Source organism: Nannobrachium achirus, assembly GCF_963921795.1.
Source record: "Nannobrachium achirus genome assembly, chromosome: 5".
In the NCBI taxonomy this organism is placed as follows: Eukaryota; Metazoa; Chordata; class Actinopteri; order Myctophiformes; family Myctophidae; genus Nannobrachium; species Nannobrachium achirus.
This window is the reverse complement of record NC_137814.1, coordinates 20,573,573-20,596,688: the sequence shown is the minus strand read 5'-3', so window position 1 is coordinate 20,596,688 and position 23,116 is coordinate 20,573,573. Positions and strand designations below refer to the sequence as shown.

Below are 23,116 nucleotides of genomic sequence, written 5' to 3'. Positions count from 1 at the left end.
TCAAGCATATATTACTTAACTTTAATAAAAGTTACTATAGTGTTACAGTATAAAATTCATAATACACATTTTTAATAAAAGTGTTGTGATTTCATGTGAAGATAAATTAGTTTTTGACACCATTGACAATCATGACAATCATGAATTCATCATTTTATAAATACATAAAAGCAAGAATTTGTAATTTAAAACGACAATGATTTTTCTTTTGGCATTTCAATGCTTTCCCGTCTTTGGTTGGCTAAATGTTACAAAAACTGCCCCTCCCTCCTTAGCATTCTGGGTATTATCTAAAAAGGAACGGTCAGACTTCTGTCTCAAGGGGGGTGTCATGACTTCATATGTGGTGGGGCCGCCGACTACCTCAAACAGTGCAGAGGCTTTAGTCTCACATTGCTTTGTGATGAATGTTGATGTCGTGGAGGAACTAAAGGAGTTGCCAAAGCCATCCGTCTCTTCATATGTTTCACAGACAGTCTTCTTTTTACCAATGATTCCTGCTGGAGGTTCAGGAACAGTTTTCACCTCAATTACACTGACCTTACGTTGTGGTACAGTAGGAGAGTGGACATGATTTGAGGACATCACGTTTGCTGACAACTGGTCCAGATCTCCATTTGTTTTTGGTTGGTCCGTTTGTTTTCTGGCAGCAGAGTGAATTGAGATGAATGATGGGCACGATGGAGCACTGCTCTGCCTAACGAGTGGCTTTTTGTGACTTTTGGTAGATGGACGTTCTGGCTGTTTTGAAGAACTTGAGGCTGAAGCTGGTTTCACATTCATCTCAGTTTGCTCTGGTTTAGCCTTACTAGACGCAATACTGATCTTTCTGATATTGTTGACAGGCTGGTAGCTTTGGTCAGATTTCAAAGATTCGTCAAACAGCCCTGATAACCCTGCAATGTCGGCTTCGGATTTCAGATTGGAAACAGAGTACAAAGCTTTTTTAATTGCCTCTTCAATGTCAATGAGCTTGGCTAATGTCTGCTCCTTCAGGTTTATTATGTCCCTGCTCGCTTTTTCAAGATCTTCAAATGCAGTCTCGACAGACGAGGTGCTTTCCATATCATCATCCTGTGTTTCCATTTCAAACTTCCTTTCATGAATTTCCGTACTTTGCTTTGTCTTTCTACTTGGCGTAACGATCCAGGCAGGTACATTATCGAATAATGACGCCATGGAGTGAACATCTACATTGCTGGTCTCTCCCTCTATCTCTTGCACTTGAGAGAGGATTACTTTGAGTTCCTCTCGTTTCCTTAAATTCTCAAAGATCTCCATCGCTGCTTTTACGTTTCCTTTCATGATCTCATCCCTGTGGACAGAGAGCCTCTGATATCGGTCCTCCTCGGTCTCCTTCTTTGGCTTCTTCTTTCTTAAAACAACTTTATTATCAGGTTCTTGTGATTCTTCGTGATGCTTTTGGCTTATAGGACAAATATTTACTGGAATGTTGGCTGCTGCTTTTTGCACTTCATTGTTGCAGGATTCATTGTGGTGAATGCTGGGCGTTGATTTCTGTGGTTGTTCCTCAGTCTTGCTGATCTGTTTTGCTGGGAAAACGTTGTCCTTTACAATTTTGTTCATTTTGGCAGGCACCCTGTCAGTAGTGCATTGTTCCTTTCCCCCAAAGTTCTGTAGGGCCACCTGAAAACCAGTTGTCATTTCATGCTCTGCATCTCCCGCATAAGTCTGCATACATATCTGTATTTCTTCAGCCGCATTGATTTTCTTTATCACATTTCTATCCATTTCAGTGACGTGTGACTTATTTAATGTATTGTCAGCATGGCAATCTGTTGTGTTCTCTGCGGATTGTGTTGTATCCTTTGGCTTCTTAACTGCATTGTCCTTTGAGTCATTGGCTTCAATGTCACTTGATTTTTCTTTGTTTTCTACATTCCTTTTGCTCTGAATGATGGAATTCTTCTCATCATCTTGGGTTGGACAAGGGACTTTAGAAGCTGGGGATGGGAAAGTATTGTGTCCAACTGTTGGCAGTTGTGGCTTGGGTAGTAGAGCTGGCTTCTGCTCCTGTGGTTTCTCACTTGCTTTCGGAGGGAGCGGAGGTGGCACAGCCGCTACAAATGTTGATTTCAGGTTTCCATGCACTATTGCTACAGGGCTGGGAGTTGGAGTCTCTGTTGTGATGGATGGTAGTGGTGCTCCATAGGTTACTGAAACCGAAGGAGACAATTCAGTGTCAGATGGAGGCATAGATACCACAACACCCTGCTTGTGTACTGTCTTGCTCCCTGAACAAGCTTTGCCTGAATTCCTGTATAACATTGCTGATTTAAAGTCTCCCTTGGATACATTTATACTAGATTTCTCAAGAGAGTGCAGGGCCATCTGCATGTTACCTCTTACAACATCCTCTTTGTCTAGAAGCTTCTGCTCTGTGGCAGCACTCTGCAGAGACCTAATAGCTGCCTTGACATCTCCTTTGACAACCTCTGCAGCTGCCTCTTCCTCTGTGCTCTGAACTTCCTCTGTGCTCTTCATGTTAACCATAGGTGGCAGTGAGTGTTGTGCACAATTATTGACTATAACTGCACTTTGTGACATGGAACCCTGTTGACAAGCCTGAAATGTACTATGGCTTTCATGATCTTTACTGACCTTTTCAAAAGTCGTTGTTATCCGCTGGCATCTGGAAGAGGAGGATGCCATGGAATGTGCCACCGTTGTGGAGGTTTGCTCTTGTGCTGAGACATTCAGGTTATATATCTTTCCTGGAACAATGACCTCGCGTTCCACTTGCATACTTTGATTCTTTGCCATTTCAAGGGACCTTTTTGCTGCTTTCACATCTCCGCAAATGATTTCTTCTTTCTGCAATTGGTTCCCCTCTGTTTCGGGACCCTGCACCGACAGGTCCATGTCGTAGATGGTTCCGGGTTTGATAACATCACGCTCAACATGCATACTCTGTTGCTTGGCACGCTCTAATGACTGCATGGTTGCTTTGATGTCACCCGCCACAACCTCCTCTTTTTCCACTATGACTGGAGGTTTTACTGCTAGTTGTTTCCTTGCGGATGAGATGTCCCCAGCAATTATTTCTTCTTTTGGTATACAATTCTCAACACCGAGGGAGCATTCTGATGAAAATACTTTTTTGGTGTTCTTTACATCTCCTGGTAAAACATCAGAAATGGTTCGCTCCACTCCTTTTTGCAAATAGAGACTTCTCTTTGCTTCTTTCACATCCCCTTGCACAATTTCAAGCTGGTCCTTAGTCACCAGCTCATCATCTTCTGACGTCTCAGTTTGGAGACTCTTAAGGTATTGCAGATCGCCTTTCTCAATGCAGCTTGTATACAAGTTCACATTCCCCTTCTCATTCTCATCAACTCTGCAGGAAGATGTGGCCTGCTGATTCTTGGCAGTAGCTAAGAGGTTTCCGATGGTAGACTTTACATCACCCCTTTCAATGCCTTGGCTCTCTGGTTTGGATTCACAATGGCAGACGAGTGAGTAAACGGTCATTTCTGCTTGTCCCTGTGCAGACTCCTGCATTATTATTCCTTTTTTCCAAGACTTGCTTTGAACAAGAAGGTCATCGATGATCTGAGCAATGTTTTGTATCCGCTGATCCCTTTCCAGGTTCAGAGATGAAGCAGACTGATTGTTCGGGAGTTCTACTATTGTTTTGTTTACTTGACCCTTCTCAACTTCTCTGAGAAGAGTAATCTGGGGCATCAAAGTAGGCTTGCATAATAACTGTAACAAGATGTTCCTGATGTTTCCCTCAATAACCTCCTCCTTCTGAATCTGTACTCCATCTGTGCTGGCAAGCTGATATTTCACCATGTTGACATTGCTGATCTCATTTGCTTCGATCACAATGCCACTTGAGTGAATAAATTCCAGTTGATACAGATGGGAAAGGGAGTCTGCAACGCTGGTGGCTGTGATTTTGTCCAGTGGAGTGGTTTCAAACAGCCAGGTAGTGCTCTTCACATCCGCTTTTGGTATATCCTCCACAGCACCCTGTGATGAGGCGGCATCAGCTTCCTTGATCTTGTCCAGTGGCTGGGATTCAAACAGCCACGTGCAGCGCTTCACGTCTCCTTTCTGGGTGTCCTCCCTGTGGACAGTTGTGAGGGGTTCCTGCTCCTGAGTTTCACCCTTGAGGCTGTCGATTGGTTGGTTCTCAAAGAGCCACGTGGAGGTCCTGACATCGCCCTGCTGGACATCCGTGACACTGACCATTCTTACATATTGTTGGTGGGTTGACTTCTCGGATTCAAACAGCGTTTTATTAACGTGCACATTGCTGCTTCCGCAGTCATCTACAACCCTGATGGAGGGCTTGTCTTGGCTCTTGAAGGAGTCCAGGGGCTGTGTTTCAAACTTCCATCTGGCTGATTTCACATCCCCCTTCTTGACATCCTCTTGGGTGACAGCTCGGATCACATACACCTCATTCTCTGCCTTGATGGCGTCAAGTGGCTTTGTCTCAAACATCCACCTGGCTCCTCTTACATCACCGCTCATTACCTCCTCCTTCTTCACGGTAGTGACTTCATGAAACTGCCCCTCTTTGTCTCTGATGGCGTACAGTGGCTGGGATTCAAACATCATGGTGCTGGACTTCACGTCAACATTGCTCACAGGTCTTTCCACACAGACCGACTCCTGCTCAAGAGGCTGATCGTGGATCTTGTCCAACGAGAAGGTTTCAAAGATGAACTTCTTGTTGTGCACATCGCCAGCCTCCACGTCGCTGACTTGGAGCATGTCTGTGCCACTGTGTTCCTTTTCATTGATCATGCTGATTGGACGGTTCTCGAACAGCCAGGTGCATTTATGAACGGAGCCTTTCTCAATGGTTTCCTCTTTGTTCTGTTCACCAAGGGGCATTGCCATCTCTGAACCTATTTCATCAAGTGACTGGGATTCAAAGAGCTCCTTGACCCGTGACACATCTCCTGACTGCACATCTACCTGGCTGACATATCTCACGTCTTGTTCTGTATTTGTCTCCTTTCTGATTTTATCCAAGGTTTCTGTTTCAAAAAGGTGTTTCACTGTTTTGACACCCACTTCAGATTTAACAGCATCCTGGATGGTGTTGCACAACTTCAGACTCTGCTCCTCGCTGTTTTTAATGCTGTCCAAAGGCTGTGATTCAAAAAGCCAAGTGAAGGACTTTACATTAGTGTTTTCAATGGCCTCTTTGTCGTTTACCTTGTCAGCCTTGTCATACAAGATATCCATTGGCTGTGTCTCAAATAACCACTTGCAGGTCTTGACATCACCTTTCTGCACAGTCTCCTGTTGTGCGGAGGAACATTGTTCTGTCTGGTTGAACTTGGAATGGATACCGTCTATTGTCTGGGTCTCAAAAAGCCACTTTGCCGTCTTGACATCTCCCTCTGTATCCTCTTCCCTGGTTATGCCTTTGATTAACTCAACATTTCCATTTTCTTGCGCAAAGTGGTCCATAGGCTTGGTCTCAAACATCCACTTGTAGTTTTGGACGTTCCCTTTGATGGACTCCTCTCGGTTGATTGTTGTGACCTCATGGAGATTTCCTGAGCAGTCCTTGATAGCATACAAGGGAGTTGTCTCGAACAATGCTTTATTATCTTTCACATTCCCTGCTGTGATTTCATTTTCCTTCCTCTCAATCCTCACCTCACCAGAATTGGCAATGTTGCCCAGTGGAATTGTTTCAAAAAGATTTTTGAAAGACTTTACGTCACCCCTTTCAATCTCGTGCTCTCTGACTGAGGCACTCTTGGTAATATTGCAGCTCTCAAACATTTGCTTTTTGCCCTTCACTTCTCCTCGTTCATCTGCTGAAAGGGAGATTTTCTTCAAGTGCCCCACTTCACAGCTTTCGCTGAGAGTGTCCATGGGCTGGGTTTCGAACAGCCACAAAGAGGTCTTGACATCTCCTCCAAGTATATATTCACGTTCCAGAGCCTTCTCTGTGGAGTCTCCCTTCAGAGTTGCCATAGGCTGTGTCTCAAAGAGTTTCCTTTTGTTCTCAACATCAGCCTCCTGTGTGCAGTCAGCCACGGTTCCTTCAAACCTGTGCACCTCCACCCCCTCTTGTATTGTGCTGAATGGCTGGGTTTCGAACATCCACTTCTTTTTATCCACTCCTCCATGCTGGCCTTCCTCCAGTGATATGCCCCGGATAATTTTAATTCCGTCAGTGCTCTTATTGATGACATCCAAAGGTTGGGTTTCAAAGAGCCATCGTGCAGTGCTGATGTTACTGCTCTTTATCTCCTCCCTGCAGATGGACTTGATCTCATGGACGTTGCCACTGTTGTCCCTGATAGCACAGCATGGCTCTGTCTGGAAGAGTTTCACAGTCTTCTGAACATCCCCCTTCTGCTCCTGAAGCTCAGACTTCAGTTTCAAGAAGTTGCGGTCTTCGATGGAGTTGCACCGCCCTAAATCGCCGAGTGGTCTGGACTCAAAGAGGAGCCGGGCACCGCTCACATCCCCTGTCTGGATGGGTTCTTTCAGCACAGCTTCAACTATTTCACCTTCCTCTGTTTTTGTTTTATTCAGGGCATCTAAAGGTTGGGTTTCAAACAACCAGGTCGATGTTCTGACGTCCCCTCTGACGGAGGGCTGCCTTTCTGCAAATGCACGTTGTTGGTCACTGTCAAGATGCTCAAACATGGTGGAGGTGCCTCGGACGTCCCCACCTTGTAAGAGCTCCTCATCCAGAAGCCTCTTGGTTGCATGTGGATTCCCAATGTTGTCCAGAGTCCAGTTCTCAAAGATCCACCTCATGGACTGAACTTCTGCCTGATATTTTGTATCTGCTCCCTGGGGGATTTCTGACTGCATTGCCTCAACTATCTCCTCATCCACGGCATCACTGAGGTTATCCCTCACGTCTGGGTGAATGTGTTTAAACAGCCTCTTCAACTCGTTCTTCTGTCTTTGCTGGTAGAATGTGGAGAAGCATTCTTTAGGTGGTGGCGCAGGGAGGCTTGTTAGTGACGGGGGCCCTTCGTAATTGAGGGGTCTGGGTGGTACTGGGGGAGGTGGAGGAGGAGGCAGGTCATCCTCATCGTGAGATGCATGTGAAACGGTGATATGTCTGTCAGGATCGGCCATCTTGAAATGAAAAGCAGATGGAAGGAACTTATGTTATTGTCAGTATTTAGTCATTAGAAATTGTATTAGTTTAGGTCAATGGCAATGTTTGATAGCCATGCATCAAAGCAAGAAGTAATACTATACCTTTGTCTGTGCTCGCTGCATGTTGATCACAGCAAACCATCTTCTACTATGCCAGGGTTAGTGAAACACTTCATAACTGTTAGTATGCTAGCATTGCAATGATATCTTAATGTAGGTGGCCAAAGAATTGACTTTTTGATGTTGATGTTTTTACTTGGATATATAAATCGCAATTTGATAAAGAATGATTGTGTAGCATTGTATTGATGATCTGCTTTAAATGTCTATTAATTATTATGTTTATCTGAGAGCAAATTAATGAATGAAACCATTCATGAGCTTCAGAACAGAACTCAGATGTGACTGCCAATTAGGTCCTGGAAGTATCTCAATGACCATTAGTAAAAATTAAAAAAAGCAACAACCATAAGTTCGCAAAGATCATAAATATCTAAGATCCATAATTATCATTATAACCATTGGTTATAATGATTTAAACACCAATGAAGAATGGTTACACTCACAACATATTTGTCAAATGACGACTAATGACGAATATTTCCATCTTTGTCAAATTAATTTGACTAATGTCGAATATTTCCATCTTTGTCAAATTAATTTGACTAATGTCGAATATTTCCAAAGATTGTGAGCAGTTATTAAATACTTCTCATACTGAAATGGCCTGGCTTGTTCTATAACTGTAATCACTGTAATATAATAACTGTCTAAGGTCATAAGTGTTTAGAAAACAACAACACGTGCACACACACACACACACACACACAAATCTGTGTTAGTATTAGTAATGATAAAGCATACACAGTAGGCCTACCTTAAGGACTTTTGTTCTTGTTCCTGGAGTTACGATAGATTCCTAATGAACAACAAAATAAACAAAATGTGGCTTAGGTTGCAGTGTTTTCAGGGAAATTATGAATATATGTAAAATCTGGTCTTTTCTATATTGCAATCTCACCACTGTGTTGTCACATACAGCATGTTCTATAACTCTCTCTCTCTCTCTCTGTGTGTGTGTGTGTGTGTGTGTGTGTGTGTGTGTGTGTGTGTGTGTGTGTGTGTGCGCGTGCGCGCGCGCGCATGCATGCCAGGAACTCACTGGATGTGGGGAGCCTCCTGTGGAGTCTTTAGCTGCCAGTCTTGACAGGTAGAGTGCTGATCTGTCTCTCACAGAGGGGGACGCGGAGCTCCTGTCTCGCCCTTGTCTCAAGACGTTGTCGCCGTAAGTCAACCGTGGAGACTTTCTGTCCTCTGCAATGGAGAACACAAAATGTGTTAATAAAACACGTTAAAATAAATGTGAAATGAATACCAGTAGGATTTGATCAAATGTTGAATTAACTTCAACTTCAGATAACAAGTTCCCTTCAAAATAGTTAAAGGGGAAGACCACCCATTTTCAATATTGAACTATGTCATTAATATACCTTAGAGGAGTTGTGTGGAAATAAAAAAAAAGTTCCCCCTCTTCTGTGTTACCTAGAACTGGAGGATTGATTTTGGGGTTTGTATTGCAAATTACAACTTGATGACATCACACATTGTACTTTACAATACAAACCCCAAATTTAATCTTCCAGTTCTAGACAACACAGAAGAGGGGGAACTTTTTTTCTATTTCCACACAACTCCTCTAAGGTATATTAATGATATAGTTCAATATTGAAAATGGGTGGTCTTCCCCTTTAATAAAGTATTCAATAAAAGCTGAGACAACAGGGCAACAACATCAAATACACAAGGTGCATGCTAAAAAAGATTATGAATAAAAAAGGCAACGTATCAGTCTCATGTGCAAGTGAGTAACGTCATTTGGCAGCAGATCAAACGTGTAAGTCTGTACAAGTGATAGTGCCAGTGCATTAGCATTATTATACGCAAATAATCTTCTGAATAGTACAGATCTTTTGTTTTTTTCTTTTCCACCAGCAGCAATGTGGAAGTCGTTTTTGACCCACATTCACAATGATAATGCCTGTGGTATTCTTGTTGTCTGTGGTATGTGGAGTGGGGTGTAACTAAAATATACGGCTGGCATCAGCCATATGCTAAAAGAGTGTATATATATAGTAGTGTTGCTATGTCTCTTATCTGTTTACTATTGTTGCTGATGGTTGCTTGTGGAAACCCTGTTATCTCCAACAAGACTAAAATACTGTAGCATCTAGCTGGGTGGACAAGAGTTAAATTAACACAGACGAGGGATGCTATACTATAAGTTAACTCTGTTAACACACTCGGGATATATTACAGTACATGCAAGGCAAAACTTGATATCATATTGTTGCTGTCAGGTAGAAACCTTGTATGTCCAAAACTGTTACTTTTCAGAAAATGAATAAAAAAAGGAACATGTGTTCCAATTGTTCCAATGTACTTATAATTCAGTCACAAGCCCATGTTAATTAATTGTCATGAGTTAAATATTTATAAAACCCACAAACATAACCACTTTCACATTAAAATGTTTTTCAAAATGAGCAGATCTACAAGCCCACAACACGTTGCATCCCATCGCGTTGTGAGCATGAACACTACTTTTGTGTGACACTCCTATAACTCTATGGTGACACTGTACATGAAGTTGAAATATGGAAATGCAAGGCAACAGGAACGATATGAATGCTGATCCTATAGCCTCCTCCGAAAAAGAATCCAGCATTGCAATAAACAAAACGACCACAGTCCAAGTGCCTGCGGCTGACAAAACAAATGATCCCACACCACACAGCCTGCCAGTTGCCTGAGATCCTCAACAAACAGTGTGCCCATGGGCTGACCATGACACCCTGGAAGTAAAAAAGAAAAGGACACAACAGCAACTGCTAGCTCAGCTGGAGTGACACTGATTGTTTGCACATTGTTTTGCATGAGCTCACTGCCATCAAACGGTCAACACCTGACCAAAGGAATGCCACCGGCTGACCAAGTGGAAAATGGTCAAAACCACTACATTCCACAAAAGCAAACTATAATTTTTTTTCTTTTCTTTTACTTAGAGCTGAAATCCATAGAGGCAAATTGTAAATGTAAAAAATGTAAGTACAAAAAAACTAAAAAGGAAAATTACACCATGACATGACACCATCTGATGATGCATGTTGTAAGGAAGAAATATTAAAATGAATTTACAGATCAGAACAGTAGAGATGAAGTCCAGTGTTTGAGGGATCAACTTGGGGGTCAGGCGTATGGCATATGCCAACCAGCTGTAACTAATGGCCAGATTCGTACATACCTCCCTTTTCACACAGTAAGCCCTTACAGGACAAAAGGATGGACCAGCGTGCTGGCGCCTCTCACGAGCCTGGACTTAAAGCATTTTCATAGCTGGGTGAGCAGACTGAATGAGGCAACAGCGAGCTGTGCAAGTCCTGTTGAAGTTCCAATCCACAAGACCTCATCCACACCTCATTTAACTACATTAACCCTGGCATCCCTATTTTGGGCATGTCATTCAAAAATGTGTCAGAATGTATTTGTTATTTTCATATTATTTTACAGTGGAATTAAAAGACCATGACAGTCATATTTTTGTGTTTTAGCCATTTGCAGGTATTGCCTGTGTCTTACTTTTTTTCTCGTTTACATATGCTAAGGGTATACACATACTGTATACTGTAGTGTACAGTGTAACAGTTTCAGTGTTATTCTCTGCCATTTGTGTTGAAACAGTGTGGGAAAACAATGTATTCTAACTGTAAAGTTGCTAGATATGTATGCATAAATGCATTTCAAACGTGAATTTAACTTGAAGTGGGGTTTTAACCATGAGGTGAATTTTAGCTCATGTTGACAAAGATGTTCAACATTCATCCTGTAAATGTAAACAAATATGATATCCCAAATATATTTTCAGGAAAGAGGTTGAGTGGCCAATGATGACAATGGATACATTGACATCTAGTAACACTGGAATGGTCCTTAATGGCCATTCCTTGTGGACATAACTTGTGTGATTGGTCAAGACAGATGCCTTGTGTTAGAACCTGTTAGATAGCCCCCCACCCCACCCCCCATCCCACGCACACGCGCGCGCGTGCGCACACACACACACACACACACACACACACACACACACACACACACACACACACACACACACACACACACACACACACACACACACACACACACACACACACACACACTAATCATCACACCTTCTGCAAAGCTGACAGTTAGTTCTGATGATGTTTCTTGGGGCTTGGTACCCCCTTACCCCCACCCCCACCCCCACCCCCAACCCCCAGCCAGGCCAGTCCAGTACCCTCTCTTCCAATCTTCCGTTGACAGGAATGGAGAAGTGCTATTAAAGGAACAGCAATGTGAAGGCTTTTGGGCCACAGACAGCTGTCCAAATGTCTGTGAAATGCAGTTGGTATTTGTTCTCCACCAACACCTCAGCTGCTTCCGATTGTAGCCACATTCACAGACTGTAATGAAGCCTATAACCAACGAAAAGTGGTGCAACACAGACCCCACGCAGCACGCCAGTGAATAACCATGGTCCTGTGCGCACACACTCAAAATCCATGCATAGCCACAAGTTATCCCACATAGTGATTTTGATTTCTTTCCAGAGATGTCTTAGTTTCTTACAAGTTACACGGTATCACTATCTTTGCCTTTCACACTTGAGAGTTTCTCAAGATGGTGACAGAACAAACCAGTGGTTCTCAAAGTGAATTCCAAGGACTCTGTGGGGGGTCTAATTTGAGTTGACCCATAGAAGTCTGTAACTCTGACAGTGTACAAATGGAACCGAATAAATCCTAACAGGTTCATTTGGTTCCATTTGTACACTGTCAGAGTTAAGGGGAGACCTTGACATTTGAAAGTTTGAGAAACACTGGAATAAACAATGCCAGAGATAGGTTAACTCTGATCTCTGACCTCTCATTCCAGGCATATCCAGGGATTATTAGGGGCTGAGAAATAACACTCACCAAGGAGATGCAAACAGATAGCTAAAAGAAGACACTTGAGTTTTGTGACTTTGTGTTAATGTGCTCATGAACTCGGAATAAAAGATCGCTGCCTATCCCTTCATCAGCAGAATCTCTCACAAATCCGATTTTCCAAGCTCCAAATACTTCACACAGGCAAGGCCTTTGTGTCTGAGTAATCGATTTAAACACCGCTATTTTGAGGTGGAATAATAACAACATAAACTGTACTGTTTTCTTCAGCTTAAAAATATATATATATAAATGATCAACTTCAGGCAAGAACAATACTGCAATTTCAATGAATTATTATTTTTTTAACAGAAATGACTACTTCTCAAATGATAGAGCTTTTTTCCTGTAACAGTTTAATCACATTAACCCTGGCGTCCCGTTCAACAATTTCAAAAAACTTCAAAAATAGCAGCTCTACAAGATCACAACTCATCGCAATGTGACACGTTGTGAGCTTGTTTCAGTAGCTGAGCTACGTATTTCTGCTATTTGCCACTATATCAATATATACAGGGCTTAAGTGGTAAATATATCATACTCACAAAAGTTCTATCCACTGGAGTCCTTGTGAACTCGATTGGTTTGGTACAAGTTGTTGGATTAAGATCCTGTATTGTCTCCTGATGGAGTTGGCCTCTCAGCTTGAAGCTGTTCCACTATATGTCTCTCAGTCTCTGTCAGTCCTGCTCTGTCCCTGTCCGGTCACTGTGTCTCTAGTGCTCTGGCCCTGGTGGCACCGTGGCAGTTGATTTTTATCAGACCCGCTGCCCCACTGAGAGTTTGACTATTTTGGGAGGGTGACTGATGGCTGTTACCCGGCTGAGTCAATCACCTCTGGGGTCTGGGGCACCCCCCACCTCCCATTCCCATAGCTACATTGTCACCCCCTATCATGGACACTGACAGGGAGGGACCTCTCTGTGATGTCAGAGGGTGTGAGATAATAAAAAACACATTACTCTACTGTGTGGTCCTATTTTAGTAAGGTGGTACACTGATAAGACTAGCTGCTAAAGAGTTTGTGTCCCATAACATATCCAGTCTAATAATGGATCTATGAATAAGTCCTGGACTAATTGTAACAATGGTCTTGTTGATGTAACTCGTGAATATGTTTATTGAGTAGAAGAAGATATGCAGAACACATTATGTGTAGAATTTGTGGAATGTAAGTATTTCAGTTGCTGTATTTAGAGGCTATGGTATGATATAGCAATAGCATAATATGGATTTTCTTGACTCAGGGAAACCTGGAAATCTCAGCTGAAGCAACACATTCTCTAGTGAGTCAACAGATGTCTAAGTAAATCACTCTCCTGCCTGCCTCACAGCCTGCTAGCAGTGTTGGAAAAAGTACTCACATATTTTACTTAAGTAAAAGTATCAATACTGCAACAGCCTATAGAAATTAGCCTATTCCGGAATTCAAAATGTACTACTTTACCAAAAGTAAAAGTACAAAATATTTCAAAATAGCAGATCTACAAGCTCACAAATAGCAAAGGTATAAAAGAGGGCTAAAGCGATTTGTGTATGTTTTATAATATTAGAATTTATATCTGCAAAGTAACTAGTAACTGAAGTTTTCAGATAAATGTAGTGGAGTAAAAGTACAATATTTGGATCCGAGATATAGTGGAGTAGAAGTAAAAGTATTGGAAGTTGGAAATACTCAAGTAAAGTACAAATACCTCAGAATTGTACTTAAGTACATTATTTAAGTAAATGTACTTAGTTACTTTACTAGACAAGGTCACAGTGTCATGGACAATATACTGGAGCGTATGACCCTTCTAGGAAGCTGAGGCACGTTTCAGAGTGCCAGGGTCTGCGTCATGGGCACAACTGTCACAGACACCCCTTGGCTCTATCTTGAGCGTGTGTGCCAAGCACATAGTTATGGTTATAGTTGGAGTTACAGTTATACACAGTCACGTCCGACTCTTTATTTACCGGTAGCTATTTCCCGGTTAAATCCATAGCCAAAGAACAAAAGTTACCATTTACCCACCTCCCTATACCTTTGTCATTGTACAGCTGAAACCTGTGTATGGATTGCATTGTTATATTTATGGTATGTCCCGGATGCCATAGCACTCGCATTCTTGTTCTTGTTCTGTGAAGCCATGGGTGTCACACCAAATTCTGGGCCCTGTGTACTTTAACTATTGAAAAATAGCAGATATACAAGCTCACAGCGCGCTGCAAGCTTGAAAGTCGTGAAAATGTGTGCAAATCTTTACATATACGTAGGCCTATGTATTTTTTAAGCGAACATTTGTTACTCAAATTTTGCTTCAGGGATGGTCCCAGGAACAAAATATTTTGAGATGGGGGTCCGTGGCCAAATGCATATCATTTCGGAGGTCCTTCACATAAAAAAGTTTGAGCACCACTGACATAGAAACATATAAGGATTTGAAATATTCAAAGACTTACACACATTTTCACGATTTTTCAAAAATAGCAGATATACAAGCTCACAGCGCAGCACTCATATTTCTCAATAGTTAAAGCACAAAATAATGCGTTCCCAGTCTAATTGGGTTAAACCCCCTCCCTCTATGAAGAACATTGATGGGGGGCCCGCAGTGAATCCTTGTACCCAGGGCCCAGAATTTGGTGTGACACCCCTGTGTGTAGGGTTGACTTCCACTCAGTGGTGTGAAGTACAACGATTCTTTACTTAAGCAAAAGTAGCAACACGATTATATAAAAATACTCTTTTGCAAGTAAGGCCTGTATTCAATATTCTACTTGAGTAAAAGTAAGTACTGGCATCAAAATACTACACTTACCGTACTAAAATACAAGTATGAATTGCCCATTTCACAACTTTAATAAAAAAAATAAAACAAAATCAGGGCTTGTGAGCTTGTATATCGTCTATTTTCAAATTGGCTAAGTATAAATTAGGGCTTAAGTGGCTAATGTAGGCTACTATGTATGGTTTTTTTTCAGTAATAATATAAATCTAGAAGGTAACTAAAGTTTTCAAATTGTAATTGTACTCTTAGAAGTAGTGCAGACGCCTCTGGGCGACAAGCGACCTAGGGCGAGGTCGCGCCATGTCTTGGCCATCTGGCCAAAGGGATTTGGTTCCCCTGGCATCACAGGGATCTCCATATATGGCAATAAAAGGTATTGGTTCCCCTGACATCACAGTGATTATATATTGGCATTCACAGATATAGGCTTAATATTGATGACATCAGGGATCTCCACATATGGGCATAAAAGTGATTTGGTTCCCTTGGCATCACAGGGATTTCCATACCTCCATTCTCCATATATGGGCATAAAAGGGCTTTGGTTCCCCTGGCATCACAGGGATCTCCATATATGGCAATAAAAGGGATTTGGTTCCCATGCCATCACAGTGATGTCAGAGCGTGATGTGATGCCCATATATGGAGTACCTTATATATGTCCACATCACTGTCACATCAATGTGACTCCAATCTGGCTAGCCATCGTCAAATAAAAGGGAACGCCCACTCGGTTTGTCCCTCTTTCTACAGACTCTGTCTCGAGAGAATGATGTGACTCTATCCCTTTTATGCCCATATATCAACATCCCTGATGTGATGTCCACATCACTGTGACATCACTGAGACTCTGTGCCACACTGTCCAGATGGCCAAGACAGTGATGTGTCAGGGGAACCACAATGTCAGGCGTATACCCATCCGTTTACGTACAAGCCTGTGCCGGTTCTGACAGTAAACTGCGACCTACGGTCGCAATAAAAAAAAACATTTACTATAAAGTCAAAGTACTTCAAACTTGCACTTAAGTACAGTAGAGTAAATGTACTTAGTTAATTTCCACCACTGCTTCCATTTCATACCTCCAGACTTGGGTGTCATGCTCTGACATTATTCTTTGTCTCTGGAGCAGGGACGTGCTGGGCCCCTGATTCAGCCCGGGAAAAAGAGTTGGAGTTGAGTTATATTTCGTCGTTGTCAGGTGGAAACCTTATATGTCCAAAACCGTTTGTTTTGTATTTATCATTTTATAAATGATTTAAACTAGTGAAAACAGACGATCTACAAGCACACAACGCCTCGCACTGCGAGGCGTTGTGTGCTTGTAGATCTGCTGTAGATCTACAACCGTGTGAGATCTGCTGTAGATCTACTTTTGTGCAACGGCCTTGTATGATGAAGCAAGGCTTTGCTTTGTGAAAAAATGTATACATTTGAAACTTGGAGATACAAGGTTTCTGCCCGACAGTTACGATTTACTTTGTTGGCCACACAGCCCCCAAAATGGAACGAAGGCCGACATTTTATTTTAATTTTTTTCCTAATGGCCGGCCTGGACCGGCCGGGAATGAACCGGCCGTTTGGGAGTTGTCCCGCTTTTCCCAATGCCCAGCACGTCCCTGCTCTGGAGAGACAGATGGAGGTGTCATCGTTCAAGGCCTGTCACAATACCATTAAAAACGTCTTGTTGTTGAGCTGTGATAAGCAGAAACTACAGAGAGAGACGGACCTCCTGCCACTGCAACGTGACACTGTGTGGACTGGCAAATTGCCCTGACATCAAACAACCTTTATTAGTTCTATGGGACAACTGTCCCAGGAATAGAGCAGTGGCTTCATGCGTTTAAGGGAACCCCGGCATCATAAGGCCATGTCCCCTATCAGATCTCACCATGCGTAAACATGTGTTTTGGTCCTGCTACTCACCGTGTGAGAATGTGGACGAGGTTGCATAAGACTCTGGCAGCCCGCTTACTGTCCTTCTCCTTTCAACTTGGCTGGATCTCTGGAAACACCCAGAATACAAAACTTCAACAACAATTCTTTGCCTTTATTTATGATTTGTGTTTGCATTTCGCAACAACAACAAATATGCACACATTTTGATTGATTGAATACATTATTAGCAAATAGTAGCCTACAGTGGTACGATTATACAATGGTGCTAAAAGGATAACAAAAAAAGCCCTAATGGCCTGTGTCCGTTGTGGTCCTGTGTATTCAATTCATGAAGACATTTAAAGACTTACAAATACAATAATATACCAGTAGGACAAAAAGCAGAGGGCGAGGTCGTGCAGGACGGAATTCGTACAGGACAGAATTCATTATTAATATATATCGGACCAGTTACCCATATATGGAGATCCCTTATACCCATATATGGAGATCCATGTATATGGGCATATTGAGCAAGTACAGTAACGGCAGGGGACGCAGCTAAGAACATATAGGCAAACATCTGAGCTATCTGTGTGCAGAGGTTGGAGTCTGTAGAACCAACCATGTGATGTGAGACCCCAGACATGCTTACTCGTTATGTGAAAGTCCAATGACGTCTATGACGTCTGACTTCATACAATCCCTTTTATGCCCATATATGGAAATCCCTGTCTGTAGAACCAGCCGTGTGCTGAGAGACCCCAGACATGCGTCCGCCGTGCGTGTCAGTATCTGTCTCTCAGTCCATGTCCCCTTTTAAGGGCATATTGGTTGGATCGACAGTTCGACTGAAAAAATGTGTTTTGTACAACTGTACATCAGGGACAAGGATGGAATGTGATGTCACAATGTGATGTCACGGATATCCATCGTTTGAGCTTTGATGAGGTGATGTCACAATGTCAAAGATGTCACAACAATGTGACATTGACATTGAGGCGTTACAACTCTACGACTCTACTACTCTATGGACAAGATGTGCCGGTTTTCATAGTTAACTGTGACCTACGGTCACATCAAGACATCACCAAACCGTAAAGTAAACAATTGGGCGGGGGGGCATTAATGGTGTTGAGCCTAGTTGAGTTACTAGGACCAGTTACAAATTGCAGACAGGTGCTTTTTTATGGCGGTTTTGACCACTCTTTTTGATGTCTGTTGGTCCCACATTTTGGTGGTATAGCCATAGACATATAAAGGCAGACGACTCCTCCGGCTCAGGGGCGTTGGTAAAAGAGGACTGGCAGGCTTCCTGAATTCTGAAGGTCCTTGTGCGTCACAGAATGGGATGCTCAGTAGGCCAATCAGATGTAGGACTGGCGGGACTCCCTCTTTCCCACTGCAGGGGGCAGAGTGCCTTCCACAGTTCCGCACTTCCGCCAGTCCTGTTTTACCAGTCGTGCCAATGAACTGCAGCGGCGGATGAGGTATATGAGGCTTTTTATATCTGTGGGTATAGCAGTAGAACCAATCTAACCCCATTGTTTTTTTTGCCCGAATCTGGGTTGAACGAAAGCAGTGGAGCTCCCACTGGTGTTGTGCCTATATGTGTCTTTTACTTATAATTTGATAGGTACATGTGAGTGACTGTAGTAGGCTACACGCACGCACACGCACACGCACACACAAACACACAAACACACACAAACAAACAAACAAACACGCACGCACGCACGCACGCACGCACGCACACACACATACACACACACACACACACACACACACACACACTCACACTCACCTTGGTATGAGTAGTGTCCTTCTTTGCTGGAGCATTTGCAGCTCTCCCGGCCTCTTGGGGGCACTGTTTCCCCGTCTTGCCACCTGCATGTGTTGAGGCATTGAGCTGATAGCTGGAGTTGTGCTGCGTGGAGGCCTTGGACTCAAACACAGCACGCAGTGCATTGGTGCCCACAGCATGGTCCTTCTGAGGCAGGATTATTATAGTTCATTAAAACTAACAAAACAACCGAAACTAGAATCATAAAACAATTTTTCAAGGCTTTACATAAACACTATATAACTTAAAAACTAACTGAAACTGTTTTGTGTATTTACAACCTAAAACCAACTAATAAGTAAGCAATTTACCCCGAGTGAGAGGACATTATGCTCTCATAATGTCCGCAGTGCGGGTGTTATCGGACGAGGCGCAGCCGAGTCCGATAACACCCGCACTCAGGACATTATGAGAGCATAATGTCCGACCCCGAGTGGTAAATAGCTTTTCTACCACTTTTTCCCGTATACATGAAAGAAAACACATAGTTGTAACTTGCAAGGATCTTAAGTTACAATCATTATTGCCTATAAAACGTCCGCGAGACAGCAGATAGTTCCACAAACAACATCTTCTACTCACCAACAGATGGCGCCAACTCCATAGTAATCCATGCGTCTAGCTTACAGCTAAGCTAACGTCAGTTAAAAGCACCGTTCCGGCCGTAAATAGAGGCTGTTCGCTTCCAGAAAGGCATAGGTTCAGAGAAAAGGGGCTTTAAAGTTGGCGGATTGCATTGGATCCAAATAAATCGGCGACGATAGTACGCACGTTAGTAAACATAGGACCGCTGCGACCTTCATTTGTTGGTTGGGGGAAAGTCCCCGGATGTACACTGAGGCGCATTGATCTCGGACACACAACTTTGCGGCAGTAGTCCTCTCATAACCTCCGGAATTTAGCCAATCAGAATCCAGTATTTGAACACGTGACTCGAAAAAGTGGTAGAAGTAAGCAATTTACCCCGAGTGAGAGGACATTATGCTCTCATAATGTCCGCAGTGCGGGTGTTATCGGACGAGGCGCAGCCGAGTCCGATAACACCCGCACTCAGGACATTATGAGAGCATAATGTCCGACCCCGAGTGGTAAATAGCTTTTCTACCACTTTTTCCCGTATACATGAAAGAAAACACATAGTTGTAACTTGCAAGGATCTTAAGTTACAATCATTATTGCCTATAAAACTTCCGCGAGACAGCAGATAGTTCCACAAACAACATCTTCTACTCACCAACAGATGGCGCCAACTCCATAGTAATCCATGCGTCTAGCTTACAGCTAAGCTAACGTCAGTTAAAAGCACCGTTCCGGCCGTAAATAGAGGCTGTTCGCTTCCAGAAAGGCATAGGTTCAGAGAAAAGGGGCTTTAAAGTTGGCGGATTGCATTGGATCCAAATAAATCGGCGACGATAGTACGCACGTTAGTAAACATAGGACCGCTGCGACCTTCATTTGCTGGTTGGGGGAAAGTCCCCGGATGTACACTGAGGCGCATTGATCTCGGACACACAACTTTGCGGCAGTAGTCCTCTCATAACCTCCGGAATTTAGCCAATCAGAATCCAGTATTTGAACACGTGACTCGAAAAAGTGGTAGAAAATGTCCTTAGTCTTTGTGAAAAATATCAAACATACTATACAAGCTCACTTGTAGTAGACCACTATGAGTAATCTATAGTAGAATAAAAAACTAAATCTAATAATAACTCAACCAACACCAATCCTTAAAAAAAACAGTAACAATCATAAAAAAATAATTAAAAAAAACAATGTAAAATGCAAAACCATAATAACCTTGCTCTGGGGAAGGTGGTCCATAGAGCGGCTCCTGGACAGAGGTCTTCCGGACCCTAGGGCTGATCGTGACATTTTAGATTATTAATTGTCATACAAAAATGTTTTATATAGAACATCCACACATTTAAATACAAATTACATTTCTGTTTGGAGGTTGGCTTTGCAAACAAATATTGCACCGGGCAGATAATATGACAAATAACTTGACTGATAATGACTGGTGGCCTACACTAAAAATCTAAATGCATTTAAAGGGATATTCCACTTTCAAAAAAAACTTTTGGTCACTTTATCATCTAATCAGGCTTTTACGAACACCCTGAACAGTTTTTAATTTGCTTCATTCAATATTTAGATATTTGATGTAATGTTATCTGCCCCCCCAGGTTCAGGGCCTCTTCACATACACACCCATTGTAACTTCAAACTCCATTTTAACCATGATAGATTAATTGAAAACACCCATTATTTTTTCTGGTGACTCATATTACCCACCTAATACGTGAGCAGGCTGTTTTTTCAATAACCCTTTTCATTTATTTTTAATAATTCTTTGGGAAAATGAGAAAAATGAAATACAAAACGAAATTATTAAAAAATAAAATAAGAATATTATCGAAAAAAAACACGGCCTGCTCACGTATTAGGACTAGGAGGGTAGTTTGAGTCACCAGAAAAAATAATGGGTGTTTTCAATGAATCTATCATGGTTAAAATGGAGTTTGAAGTTACAATGGGGGTGTGTGTGGGGAGAGGCCCTGAGTCTGGGGAGGCAGACCCATGCAAGGCAGAGTTTTTTTGAAAGTGGAATATCCCTTTAATTATTTTATAGTTTCCAAATATGCTCACACGCTGTGAGCTTGTTGAAATCATTTCTGTTCTCAGACCCACCAGAGCCCAGGTGATCCTCGCTGCTCTCCCACCTCTTCCTCAGGGTGCCCAGTCGACTCTCCAACACCTCCACTCTGCTGCTGACAACAGAGGCCTGTGGAGGACAGAAGACCAATGTGACTGCAGACAGTAGACCATGATGAAGGCCTCCGGCCCAGATACGTTCACGGTCACAGCGTTTTTAATTATATTATTATTATTATTTTTTTCCTATTGATTGAATGGCTTACTTTAGTAACAGTTTGCAAATAGTACAGTGGCACGATTATACAATGATGCTAAAGGGATAACACAAAAAGCCATATACAGTAAGGCATACATGGGCAACTGGCGGCCCGGGGCCACATGCGGCCCCCACCTTCGCTTAATGCGGCCCGCAGGTTAATACCGGAATACTGATATATTATTGAATTCAGCTGTTACAATTCCTAACATGACCTGCTTTAATTCCATCAGACAATAATATAGCTTAATCACTAGTATGGTAGTATTTTCTTTTTACGTCCAATGCATTTGTATTATATAACTAAATGTGTTTGAAATTAAATCAAAATGTTACATTTCTGGACTAAAATAACAAAAATAATATTCAGGATTCCAATTCAAAAGAAGCAAAAATAGCAGATCTACATCTATCTGCAGCGCGATGCGTTTTGAGCTTGTAGATCTGCTATTTTTGCTTCTTTTGTATGAGATACTAGAATGACAAAGTAGGACGTATAGCAATATGCAATGTGGCCCTCTGGAGTGAAGGTGGAAATATAGTGGCCCTCGCCATCATCAAAGTTGCCCACCCCTGCAGTAAGGGCTTGTTTCCATTGTGGTCCCGTCCTGTGTATTCAATTCATCAAAGTACAAACAATAATAGCCTAAACAATAATATACAAGACATCATCAACACTACTAGTAACACATTTCTGATGTTAAGCTTAGAAGACCTTGCGTGGACCAGATACAAATTGCATGATTAATAAAGGCTTTTGTATTTAACTTGAATTGAACAGACCTGCCTTGGACCTTTTTTTTAATTCACCGCCTTGTTTTAAGGAAAGGAACTTGAAAGTCTTGACCACCAATATGACTGCATGGTTTCTTCTGGTCAGTGGTGGACAAAGTACTCAACCCCTGTACTTGAGTCAAAGTACAGATACTCATGGTCAACTCACAATGCCAGAGGGAGCTCCACTAATCACATTGAAACCCAGATTTGACTCAAACAAGGGATTAAATTCGTTCTCCCGCTATGCCACAAAAAATGTGGAACTACGTTTGTTGTGGGGTACAGTCAGAAGTATCAATACAATCAATAACAATTAATAACCTTATGTCTGTCTTCAGCTTTTTGTGATATCCTTAGGTCTCCACAGCTTTGATACCTGTTGGCACATACAGAATCAGTTTTTTTATATACATGTAGTAACTCAGTAACTTTTTCCTTTCTTTCTCTACATTGTATAATATGAGTTATTTACCGTTATATGACACTTACCGCTGCACTAGCTGAGAGACAGACTTCCTGTCCCAGACAGTGGGAGTGGGCCGGTCCCATGACCCCTCATGAACCCCAGATAAGCTTTTCAAGGACTGGCTCCTTCTAAGCATGTGTGTCTCCATTGTGATTCTTCAAACAGCATCTGGGTTTGGGCAAATTTTCATTAAAGTCTTTCATTAAAGTCTAACAATCCTAGACCTCGTACAGACGTACATAAATGGAAATATTTTACATGCATGGCATACTTTGAAAAGGTTAGTGTTTTAGAGTTTGTCGTCAATACGATCAAAGACTTGCG

At 42.3% G+C, this 23,116-nt stretch overlaps 1 protein-coding gene across 1 annotated transcript; it reads right to left on the bottom strand.

Moving 5' to 3' along the window:
* Window positions 1-216: 216 nt before the first annotated feature.
* xirp1 (xin actin binding repeat containing 1) lies at window positions 217-22,940 on the bottom strand (the record flags this gene model as incomplete). Its single annotated transcript, XM_080725615.1, has 8 exons — window positions 217-7,095; window positions 8,282-8,433; window positions 16,841-16,919; window positions 18,597-18,782; window positions 20,433-20,488; window positions 21,327-21,420; window positions 22,648-22,702; window positions 22,816-22,940. The coding sequence occupies 8 exons, from the start codon at window positions 22,938-22,940 to the stop codon at window positions 217-219; spliced, it is 7,626 nt and encodes a 2,541-aa protein (XP_080581741.1).
* Between the last annotated feature and the right edge of the window lie 176 nt (window positions 22,941-23,116).